This window comes from Lissotriton helveticus, chromosome 3_1 (genome assembly GCF_964261635.1).
Source record: "Lissotriton helveticus chromosome 3_1, aLisHel1.1, whole genome shotgun sequence".
In the NCBI taxonomy this organism is placed as follows: Eukaryota; Metazoa; Chordata; class Amphibia; order Caudata; family Salamandridae; genus Lissotriton; species Lissotriton helveticus.
Window position 1 is genome coordinate 187,716,004 of NC_136061.1, and position 12,513 is coordinate 187,728,516.

At 46.9% G+C, this 12,513-nt stretch overlaps 1 protein-coding gene across 2 annotated transcripts in view; it reads left to right on the forward strand.

Moving 5' to 3' along the window:
- MKS1 (MKS transition zone complex subunit 1) overlaps window positions 1-12,513 on the forward strand; it is a 389,790-nt gene that overhangs the window by 334,634 nt on the left and 42,643 nt on the right. For both annotated transcript variants that reach the window (XM_078679578.1, XM_078679577.1), the window contains exon 13: window positions 8,329-8,398. In XM_078679578.1, coding sequence (XP_078535704.1) covers window positions 8,329-8,398 — 70 coding nt within the window. The remainder of the gene's footprint in view (window positions 1-8,328; window positions 8,399-12,513) is intronic.

The window sequence follows — 12,513 nt, forward strand, 5'->3', positions numbered from 1 at the left end:
TGGTGGGTCGTGGATCTTTTGAAGCTGAAGTGGACGCAGCTGTGGTCGGTCCAGTGGAGTCCGGTGGCGTTGAACGATACCCATTGCACTCCCTTAATTCATACTTAATCTTTCCATTGATATTTTTAAGTAAACCGTTCCCGTAATCTTTAGCTTTCCGTTAGTATTCTACCCTTCTCCATTATCTTACCTGTACCCTAATTGTTTTTCCACTATTTCTTTTGGTTTCCCATTTTAATTACCCGGAGATTGTTAAATTCCGGAGTAATGAAAAAGAGAAAAGGACATGTTACTCTAGATGCTGAAGTTCTTACTTTATTGCTGTGCGCGCCTCTATAGGTTAACCGATTTACTTTTCTATCTTGTTCATGCTCCAGATAAGTACAGAGTAGGGTATGCTGGAACGTCTAGGGTCAGTTTTCAGTATCTGAACCCAGAGAACATGCTTCTATTCACTGAAGTGCATACTCTCCCTTTCATTCTACTTTTTTCCTCATCAAGCAAATTCCCTTGAGGTAAGGAGGAGTCAAAAGCCCCAATATCCATTCAGGGCTCTGGAGAGAGGGGCCCGGATTTGCCCTGAGAGGAGTACTTTTTAACCTTGTCCTTTTGGGGCATTCTTTGTCCAAATCGAGAGGGACACGATTTTCGGCGGTAGGTGAGCTAGTCATTATGACTACTCGGTTCAAGAATTAACTTGAAATCGTTTTTTCCTTTGCCTTAATCATTGGACCTCCTAGTATTCCTCAGATTATACCATTCCCACAGGTTCCAAAATGTATTTTTCTTTGTGTTTTTCCTTTGCTTCTCTAGGTTATACACCCTTAAAATAGAGTTTAGCCAGTCTGTATGCTTTGGTGGTGATGACTTAATCCAGTTTATGCAGATCTCTCTTCTAGCCAGCAGGATCAAAATAAAAATAATGTTTTCTTGGTCTTTAGATAATGGCGGAGATATTACATTGCATTGTATCCCAAAAATAATAATTTCTGTGCTTACCCTAATGTGCTTGTCTACCGCGTTAGAGAGAGTGTTACCAATCTGGTCCCAGTAGTCGTTTAGCATTGTGCAGCCCCGAAACATGTGTAGATCATCAGCTCTATGTTCTCCACATTTAGGACACTTTTTTGGTTCATTGCTAGTCATTTTAGATAGTTTTTTTGGGGATCAGTATGATCTGTGGATTGTAAAGAGGTGGTTTTTCCTCAAAGGGGGGGGGGGGGGTTTACTACTCGGCCCATAATAGCATTCGAGGTAATCCAGAGGTTTAGGTGATCTAGGCCAGGCATGTCTTTTTCCAAGATGTCCTGTGGGGTACAGTACTCTAGCTCTCCTGCTCTTATAAGAGCCAAGTACCAATAAGAAACCTCCTTTTTGAAATTCTCTGGATTCATGATTTTTTGTTCAATGATCTCGTCTCCTTGAAATTTTTCTTTTAGAGTATTTACCCAGCTGTTTAGTTGATAAAATTTAAATCTGGATATCGACCCCTGTGTTTGCTGGTATAGGAGTTCCTATTTCACCATCTGGTTTTTATCAATCAGCTGTCCCCAGTAGTCTATATTGTGCTTCCTTAGGGGAATCGATAGTGTGTCTTTTAGGCATTCTGGGGTGGCTAGTGATTCCCAAATTGGCGCGTGTTTGCTGTAATATGGTATTTTAAGGGTTCTTCTTATTTCATACCAAGATTTTGCTGCCGCCTTTATCGTCTTTAGTTTAAAAAAATTGAAAAAATTTGGGTGGCCAAATTTATACAGATGGTGATGTTCTTCTTCAGGGCCTATAAGTGCTTTTAAATATGTGGGCCAGTTTCCCCTATTTGGTCAGTAGTATCTTGATGTTCTTGAACTGGAAGGCTCTATAGTATTCCTGTAGTATTCATTCTACTTTTTACATCATTATAATTTATGGTGGTCTTCCACTATTAGATGAGGAAATACTTCTGCTAACATGTATTCCTGGGATTGCACTGATGAGATTGTGTACCATTTCCAAAGAAACAAGACTCAGTAGTCTGGTTGGTTAAATCGTGCACCTATTGACCCTGGTGTATTGGTTAAGTAGGAGCTGGCTTACTCTTTTGTTCATCACATTTAGCTCAGCTAAATATAAAGAAGGGCAAGTTCTGTTACCTGTGAAATTGGTAAAAGTACTTGAACTGGATCCAAAAAAAAAAAAGTAATTTCGAAGAGCTCCATTAGGTCAACCCAAACCTGAGGTAGAGTCCGCCCTAGTAGTACCACCTTACTTGGGTGGATCAAGGCGACAAATGATGAAGCATGCCACATTACAGGAGTGAGTCTACCTAGTCCAATTTTTTAAATTGCCCCGTTTTAATTGGAGGGAGTGCAGCAGTAGGTGGTTGTTGGACTAGGCCCTTTTTCCTGAAATTTTTCGCTTTTCGCTCCCCTAATTCTGGATGTCCCCCCTCCTAATAAAGTTGTATAGGCCCTGTAAGGTTAAAATGCCCTGGGTAATGTCAACATCAATGCTAGGTGCAGGTGCTCTCTTCCTTCAACATGGCTGCCATAGGCCCCTGCTACTGCAGCGTGGTCTTGTTAAGGTGCATTCTAGTTGCCAGGAGCTGGCAGGGACCCCAAACATTGTTGCCATTCCAGCCTGCCTTGCCTGCCCACAGTTAGAGTAGGGAGGTTCCTGGCACCTTCTAGAATAGGGGCGGAGCCTAGTTTTGCCGCCTTAGAGGGTGGTCACCTGACCTGGGCCGATATAAGGAAAGGGAGGGAAACTTTCCAGTCAGTTGGGGCATCACTGACCTGGGGAACCCACGCAGGAGATGTAGGCAGTAGGGCCTAGTCAGGGGCCTTTGCCACTGGGAGTGACAGGGCTTAGGTGCTGCCTTCCAAGTTGAGTGAGGTACCCTGAGCTAGCCCACTGATCTAGCCCGGCGGGAGGGGAACCCAGGGACCATCTACAGTGACCTGCTGAGGATTCCTGTCAGCAGCCCTCAACTCAACCCCCCTTCAAGAAACTGCTATCCACAAGGGCGTCAAACCTATCTGGCGCCAAGAAGAAGACCCCTTTCTGATGCAACAAGGACTACATGGGATCAACCTGGTACAGGGCTGTGCTTCTTCTGCCCCCTTTGTCCTGACCTGAGTCCCTGCGCAATCCTTCCACTGTCGTGTGGCCTGTCCTGCATCATCTGAACTTCTAAACTGCCTTCCCTGCCTACCCAGCGCTCCCCTACTTTGCCCCCTTGTGAAGCGCTGAGGTTCTGGAGACTTTGATGACCTGAAGCTCTGTGCCTGAGAAGCGTTATTGCTGAAACTGACCCTGATATCCCAGCGCTGTCATTTGGGGATCTGTGCCTGCCAGGAGCGCTATTGTGGAAACTGCCCAAGCGCTACTCTGCTAGTGCCCGGGGAGAAGCGCTGGATCCCTGCACCCTGCTGAAGCGCTGTGGCCCCCTCTGCGCTGGGACCGTGTGGCAACTCACCCCCCACTCACCGCTGCAGCCCGGGTCCTCGGAGAGCCCTGAGTGGGAGGCCGATTCACTCTCTGACCTGGGAGACATCTGGCGCTGCCTCGCGCCGTTGCGAAGTCCTGCTGCGACCCTCGTCACTGCCACGGACAGGCGTCCGGGTTGAGGAGGCTCCCCCGCTGGGTACATCGTTGCGGCGGCCCCCGGTACCAGGAGATGGCCGCCGGAGTCCGCAAATTCCTGTCAGGCCGCCTTAGGCCTGACGAGGCCTGAAGCCGGAATCCCGTGACGGGACGGGGCGCGTCAGCCCCCGCTGCGCTCCCATTGGGCCTGGCTGCGCGCCCCCACAGGCAGCGTTGCCATTGGCAGCTGCGGGCGCGCCTTCCCCCTGATTGGTCCTGGGCCGGGAAGCCTCTGAAGGCCCAGGACTCGTTCTGAGACCTGGACGGGAGGGCTCGGGGGATCCCAAGAACCCCCGTCTACGAGCGTGGGGCCCTGTGTAGCCCCACTGTGCCCCCATTAGCCGGCCCAAGCCCCGAAGGGGCCAGAGGAGATTCCCCAGGCCGCGTAAGGCCCCCGGGAGGGCCAGAGCCGCCCCTCAAGCCAGAAATCACCGCAAGGGCCCGTGAGGGCCGAAGATTAAGGTAACTCCCCGGGGAGGCGGGCGGGAGGCCAAGAGGAAGAGCGGGGCCCCCGAGGAGCCAAGTGGGAGCCCAGCGGCCGCCCCTCCCCGGGAGGAACTATAGTTGGGCCCCGTTGGCCCTAATTAACGGCGCAGAGTCAGAAAACCCCCCAGGGAGGCCCGGAGTCGCCCCTCCCTGGGGAAAACTGTGATTGGGCCCTGTTGGCCCTGATGAGCCCCAGAAAACAACCTGAACTGGGCCGGAGCCATGCAAGACCATGTGGGGGCTGGCATTACAGAAAAGTGAACCCCGCATTCGGGGACCAGTTCTACCAACCTGCCCTAGGCAGGACGTAATAGGTTCCTATAGGCTCAATGTGGTTAAACGAAAAGCTTATTCCTGCCTAAGGAAATGGTTGTGTTTACCTAAGGGAATATTTATTCATCCTTGTTAATGTGGCCCATTCAACGAAAGGCTCTCCCTAGGTTTAAGGAAATGGTTTTCCCCTGTATGCTGAGATGTTTTACTCCTGCAGGGGGCAATGGTAATGCTTACCTGATCAAATGCTGATTTACCCAAATGTGATGTCTGTTCTCTCGTCATAGGAAGATATTGCCTGATTTACACTGAAGTGTTAGCATTTGATGAAAGGTGTTACTCCGACGCATGGAAGGGTTTTCTACCCTTTCTACCACAGTAATCTGCTGGTGCCTGCCTGAAAGGTTTTATTCTGACCTATTAAGATGTTGCCTGGGTTCTAATGACCTGTTTGCTCCTTACTTTAATGGAATGGTTTATATGCCTGAGCCAAGTTTATATATTTAATGAAAGGCTCTACCTACGGTCAATGAAACGTTTCACCCCAGCTAATCGAATGTTCTACCCTCATTCAAGGCACTGTTTACTCCTGCAGGAAAATGATTATCGAAGTGCCTACAGTTCTATAAGGAAGAGGTTGCTTACATAATGAGATGGTCATCTCTATTCAATGAAATGTTGGCCTTACCTATTGAGATGCTTGTTCTCTTATAATGAGAGGTTGCCAATGAATTAAGTACCTATGCTTATTCGGAAAGTTTAATCCTGCTAAGGAGTGTTATGTAATGTTCACCCTTGTTTGGTGAGAGGTTAATTGGTGTGCCTACTAAACAGGGTCCTTACCTGGTGAGACGTGGGCTCTTGCTACAGGATATGCTCATCCTTGTCTGGTGAGCTGGTTGTCCATGTTTAATGCGAGGCTCACCTTCGCGGGGTGCCTTGGTATTTAATGTCTAATGAAATGTTATTGCAACATGTTAAACTGGATATTGAACTGCTCCCTTTACTCCCCTCTGATGAAATGCTGTGATGAGTAATTGATGCTATGATTTTCCACTCCTGAACCTTGTTCTTAGATAAAAGTTTATCGTTTTAATCAAAACTCACTGGAGTGGCGTCAGTCATTGCGTGCCTTTTATTGTCTCAGTGGATGCGTGTGCTGTATAGTCGCTTAACACCTAAGCTTTCGGGTGCCTACCTGCTTGTGCCAGGCTACCCCCGGGGAACTGGTGACCCCAGTTCCTACAGTGGTAATACTGGTAATTTCTATAGGTGACCAAGGAAATGGATTCCAGGCACCAAATAAGGATGTCACAGCAATCTCTAAGGCAAGCATGTTGTGATTGCGGCATTACAAATGCAGGAGGAGGCTATGCGACATGGTTCCACACTCATTAAACACATCCTGTCATCGCTGTGTCCTGCAGCTGACTCACATAACCTCTGTGTCTCTTGGATATTTTTTTAGGGATGTTTTGTTCAAATACTGTGGCCACAGTCAAGCATGTAAATCACAACTTCTATTAAGAAGGCACTTTTGTGAGTAAGGCAGAGCCTTGTGTAATTGTTTTAGGTGGAATATTATGTTTCTGGGATAGCTGAGGCATCCACTTGGTTCATGAGCAAGGTTCTCTGTCTCTTGCCTCTTGAGTCTGACAGTATCCAGTGCTGTCCTTTAAGGCAGATTACCAATTTGCAGCACATCCCTCCTATGGGTTGAGTAAGTAAAGTAATCTAAACAGCTGCATTATATGGCCTTAACTGGCACAATGTAGAAGCTTCTGTATTTATATAGTGCAGACTACACCACATGGGTATCAGAACGCATCACATGAAACAACTGATTGCCTAGCACTAAAGAACATCGCTTACAGCTGCTTTGTGAAGTGTAAAAAAGATTATATTGAACACAAGATACATTGAGCATATAACAGTCAGAGCAGTAAAGAGGAGAGATCAATTAATTATCATGTTTCAGATGGATCCTGAATAGTTGAGTTTTAGAACCTTAGGAAAATCTAGGAAGTTTGAATTGAATTAACTTTGAGTTCTTTTAGGGCGCTATACCAGATTCTGGGAGCTCAACATAAAAGGATTTGAGACAATTTTATGGGGATGTATACAAGAAGCACAGATTAGCCTTTTTTCTTTACACCCATGTTGTGAAGTTTGCTTCTGACATAGTAAGGCAGAATGGGGTGAAGCGACGTGTGTGAGGCAAGCTATTATGGCAAGCTATTTTGAGTAGGTTCTGATCTTACACAGCAGCCAGAGAAGGTTTCTTAAAATAGATACAATGATTTCTGATTTTTGTACCCTTGACAGGGCATGCATCAGCGCGTAAAACAACAGTGAGAGGTGCCACAGAGGCTTTGGGGCAGACAGCTAAGATGGGATTGCCACGATTGTGGTGTGGTAAAACCCGACCTTGTACAATTCTCTGTAGTCTGATGGTGGGATAGTGGACTTGATATTCCTGAGGAGGAGTTGGAATGAGGCGGTTGTGGTCAGCCTGGATATGTGGGGTTACATAATTAGATTACGGATTAGAGGTAAATCAGAATGATTTATCTGATGGGACCAGTGTGGGTAAAATGTCTAAAGAAGAGTTGATGAAGCCAAGATCGTATTGGAGGAGGTCATACTTTTGAAAATAAGAGCTGGGTTTAGTTTAAGAGAGAACATGTTCGTTGAGGCTGTTAGTTTTAGCAGCAAAGCCTTTGGAGTAGTGGATTCTCAAGGCCCTAGGACTCCCTCAAGATGCCATCTGTGTTCTCCAGCAAATACTCTTGCTGAGTTCATGGTGTCCCCACCTGCCCAGTGAGTACCAGCATAAAAGCAACAGGCCTCCTTTTGGCAGTCATGTTTTCATCTTGTTACAATCAAAGACCCTTGGTCACCCAGCATCCTTTGACCCACTCAGTAATTATTATTTGAGTTATTTGCTTTGAGGTTTGCTAGTGCATTAGCCATTAGAAAGTCAATGACTTCTTTGCTGCGGTGGAATCCTACATGCCAATGCCATGGTCCATACGTGATCAGATGCCTGGGTTGCTAACCCAGTGTACTCACCCTGCAAGGATTGAACATGTTCCGTCCAAACAGGTTAGAATACTATATATAGTTTCATTTATCTGTGAGAGTAGATTGATGAGTCCTGGGGAACTACACAATCCACAAAAGAATGGCCTACATACTTAGAAACCATTTAATTATGGTCTTTTGTTGAACTGTCACCCTGTTTATGTATTTGCAATTAATGAGAACGAATGTTTTATGACCATTCTACCTTTGTTGGGTCCTAGGATTTTCCCAGAGCATTGTAATTAGACTGTGGGATTCATTGAATGAGAGCATTGGTAAATTAGTGAAGATCAAAGCTAGGAATAATGTGGTGTATCTAGCTGCACGGGTAGAAGGTACATAGAAATATGTGGATGGTGTTGCGATGTCTTTCGTTTGATGCCCTGTTCCAGCAGCAAACAATGGTGTGGTTTAAGACATCATATTTTTAACGTGGATTGTCCAATATGTACGTCTTGATAGCCTTCTAGCCTTCTGTGCTTGCCATGAGGTTTCCTTTGTGTCATTTTCTAGTTCCTGCTACTCTAGAGCATTGGAACAACATACTATTCTCAGAAGATTTTATTTCATTTGTTATACTCCGTATAGAGAAGAAATACTTGAAAATCCATCGTAAAGGCACTTTAACAAGGCATAGCTGAATAAACATATCAGAGATGCAGATCTATCTGAGGAAATGCGTTATCACCATGATAAAATGGTATGAGGTTTGTCAGACTTTAACTAGTACACTGTGTGATTATGATTTCTTCATAGAATTCTCTGTCTCTCATCTGCCTGACATTCACCTCCCACCCCTGCCTATGTATTCCCACTGACCCTAGCATCTGGCCTTACGATTGATTTTATCTTTCCTTCTAGGAGAATGTGTCCTATTTTTGCTACCCCTTCACGTTTGAGGCTTTCTTTACACACCAGGATGAATCTGAAAGTAAGTTACACACCTGGCCACACCGCTACCTGTTTACTTTGGGATTCTGAATGCCATTACAGGTATAATGGGATTTTGCACATCTCAATTGAGGTACATTGGCTGAGCTGGGAAGTACGTAATGGTGGTGGGCATTTACAGTGCCTTATTGATATCACAGATAATGGAAGGTTTTAATCTGAAGATATTCAAGCAGGTTTTCAGGGCTAGTTACATGTGAGAAATCAATTCTCCCTCCACCCACCACCCACCACCATTGGTAGATTTTTGCACCTGGTGTTCATGCTTCTTTTTTAAATTCTAGATTAAATTTTAGTTTTACTCAGACTATCACTTTTTTATATTGGCTTGTGACTACACCGATCAGAAGTACAAACTACTTACAGTCCATCAATAGAGAACATGACCTACACAGAAGTCCTTCCATAATAAAACTAACCAAAAACCCACCTTTGATCCTCAATGTCGGAAGAACTGCTAAATAAGGCATGCTCCAAACTTAAAAAATACTTTAGTTATAAAGTTAAAGCTGACCCAGGTTTCGCAGTCGTCTCCTGTGCCCTGTTGTAAACGGAGAAAGCGGAGGAAATACCTTGTTCGTTTTGCCCAGCAGTTTAAAGGACTGGATTTTGGACCCTGAGGAATCCTGAGCCCGTGTGCTCCAACGGAGGTCTAGCGCCACAGCTGAGGGAGTGGAAGCAGTCAGTGGGAGCGGGACTGCGAGGCCCAGAGGTGCTTGCGCCACGTCATCGCGCACACCTGGTGCCTCTTCCCGCCCCCCCTCCTCCCCGAGGGCTCTTAACGACTCGCTGCCCCCGCTCCGCGGGAGCCGCTCGCAGTCGTCTCCTGTGCCCTGTTGTAAACGGAGAAAGCGGAGGAAATACCTTGTTCGTTTTGCCCAGCAGTTTAAAGGACTGGATTTTGGACCCTGAGGAATCCTGAGCCCGTGTGCTCCAACGGAGGTCTAGCGCCACAGCTGAGGGAGTGGAAGCAGTCAGTGGGAGCGGGACTGCGAGGCCCAGAGGTGCTTGCGCCACGTCATCGCGCGCACCTGGTGCCTCTTCCCCCCCCCCTCCTCCCCGAGGGCTCTTAACGACTCGCGGCCCCCGCTCCGCGGGTGCCGCTCGCAGTCGTCTCCTGTGCTCTGTTGTAAACGGAGAAAGTGGAGGAAATACCTTGTTCGTTTTGCCCAGCAGTTTAAAGGACTGGATTTTGGACCCTGAGGAATCCTGAGCCCGTGTGCGACTGCGAGGCCCAGAGGTGCTTGCGCCACGTCATCGCGCGCACCTGGGGCCTCTTCCCGCCCCCTCCTATATTTTCTTCCTACCAGACGCGAACGCGGGACGCGCGCGGACGGAAGCGCGGGCAAAGAGCGGGCCGTTTGAGGCCGTTCGAGTACGGCAGAGTCCGGCCCCGGCCCATCCTCTTTGCCCGACCCTGCTTTGCATTTCTTTGTTTCCCTTTGCTCCCTGTACATTGAGTCCACTGATTAGTGTGTGAAACACTATACAGTTATAAGCAGATTTTAATATGCCTCTAAGATCAGGTAAAGAACGCACTGTCCAAATCCAAACCACCAACGGAGTTGTTTCAGGCCCTTTGGACGCTTTTATCACCCGAGCCACAGGGATTCTAGAAAAGGAAATCGCGATGGTGGAAAAAAGACTTTCTCTTGACTTTGTCAGTGGGAAGCGATCCTCTCTGGGTGGTTTAGCAATGATTACTAGCCCTGTCACACATGCAGCTTTTAACTGTATTACCACTGAGGCATTAGTTCATATTGATAGTGTTGGAGAGGGCCTCCCTGTTTCCTCCTCGTCCCATGTACACCATAATTTGGAGGATACTCTTTCAAGCGGGGGAGACGAAACCCAGGATAGTGGGGGTAAAGAACCTAGTTTTATATCCAGTCTAAACTCTTGTCACCTATCTGCTAATGTCTCTAATACCAATAACATCGTCGCGTATTCCCCAGTAGAGGCAGACCACTTGGGTCCAGATCCAAGTACTCGTAAGAGGAAGCAAGAGATGAGTCACAGGGGGGGGAGAGATAGCAAGATGCCCAAATTAAAAGACACATCCAACAAAGTTGCTTCAGCCCACGAGCTCCCCCGGGATACACAAATACCACCAGTTTTCCCAAATGTGCTATGCCCTTCCCTTAACTCCTTAGGATCTTATAACCCCTGTCCCTTGTGTCTAAATAGTGATGAAATCCTATTGGCAAAAATGGAGGCTATCATTAAAACTCTTCTACTTCCCGTATTGGAACGTACAAGATTGATGACTTCTAAAATAGATACCTTGGAGTCTACAGTAAGGACAAATCTGGGTTTGCTACAACGGTTAGCCAGCCCTTGTTCTGTGGTAGGCCCTAGTACACAGCCAACAACAAAGATTACCTGCACTAAAAATGCCCTCACTAGTAAAACTACCAAACCTATAGCTACAGGGGCAGACAACAACAAATCGATAGGGGGGGGGAGACCAAGAGACATCCCTAATAAGGCAATTTAGGGCAATTCCTCACAGGCTCCAAAGACGGAGGTAATTGATAAATCTAACCCTGTTAAACTCAATCCCAGCACTCCTCGCCAGCAATCACTAAGGTTTACATCTAACCACCGAAGCCCAAACATCCCGAGGGTGTGGAAAAATTCTAGGTACAGTAACCCCCGTGCAGATCTCCCTCCGGAGGCAACACAATACACAATAGTATTAACTGGTGTTGCCCCTCTAAAACCTGGTTACAAGGAGTCAGAAGGGGATCTACGTAATAAGGTGATCTTCTGGCTGAATAAAAACCGTCCCCTGCCGCAATCTTTGTCAACGTAAATTCTCTTCGTAAGAAGAGTTGATTGGGTGGGTCACGGGACTAAAGATTTAGAGGGTGACTGCATATTAACCTCATTTAAAGACCCTTGGGTAGTAGACACCATCTGTAGAGAAGCTAGGTTTGCTAGACAGGGTGATGTTCAAACTCTGGGGCTAGCATATTTCTATCCCCAGAGACAGTGTTCTTTTGCACCTGTCAAAAACTCTGGGAGACCCCCTGTCAGGAGGCATCCCATAGCGATGACACCATATCCCCAATCACTCCCATTTCTCTTCAACCGCTATGGCCCTCTTTCTGATCTTGAGGCCGTAGATTGACATCACATATCATTCAGGCAGCCTAATTCAGCTGAGAACTGTGGGCTTGTGTTACCGACACCATGTCTGGAGGTTATTTTGCCCACTAATAATGCTGAGGAATGTTCGGGAGTACTGGACACCGAAGAAACCGAAGAAGCCATTGTCTCAGTACCAAGGGTCCCAAAGGAGGTTATGTTGGTGGGACAAACTCCGGATAATCACAAAGGTACAGAGAGAAGGCCGGGCATAGGGGGTGAACTGGTATCTATGGAAGCTCCGGCCCCTTTGTTCCCCAATGTTGCCCCCTCTTTGGAACCATTTAACATACTGTCTTGGAACATTGCCGGGGTTAAGGGTCGTATGCTCTCTGAGGACTGGCTGGAGTTCATGGACACATTTGATATCATCCTTTTACAGGAAACATGGGCACCAGACCCAGTCTACAGGTTGGGATATGTCAACTTTTTTAAACCAGCAATCAAGGGTGGTAAGGGGCGAGCTTCCGGGGGTCTGTTGATCTGGGTGAAGCAGTCACTCGGTTATTACCCCACTGAGATACACGTAGTCAACCCTGATCTTTTGATAATTACGTTAAGTAAGGCAGGCCAATGTGATCTGGTAGTATTTAACATATATGCTTGAGGTTTACCTGGCGGTCGCTGCCCCCCCCTTGTTAGATGTTTTGGACCACAAACTTGCTGGCTTGGGTAGTGGAATTGTTACCATCTTAGCAGGTGATTTAAACTGCACTTTCGAGCCACTCTATGATATAGGGGACAACTGGGGAACAGCAGAGGATGCAGCCTGGGGTATTCCCGATCTATTACCTGCTAAAATTATTAAAGCGAGTGAGGCTGCAGGAAGCTGGATGGCTCTTTGCTTAACCCGAGGATTTCGGGCCACAAACGGATGTACCAAATCAGACTTAAGAGCCAATTTCACTTTTGACAATGGTCAGAGGAAAAGCCGGATTGACTATT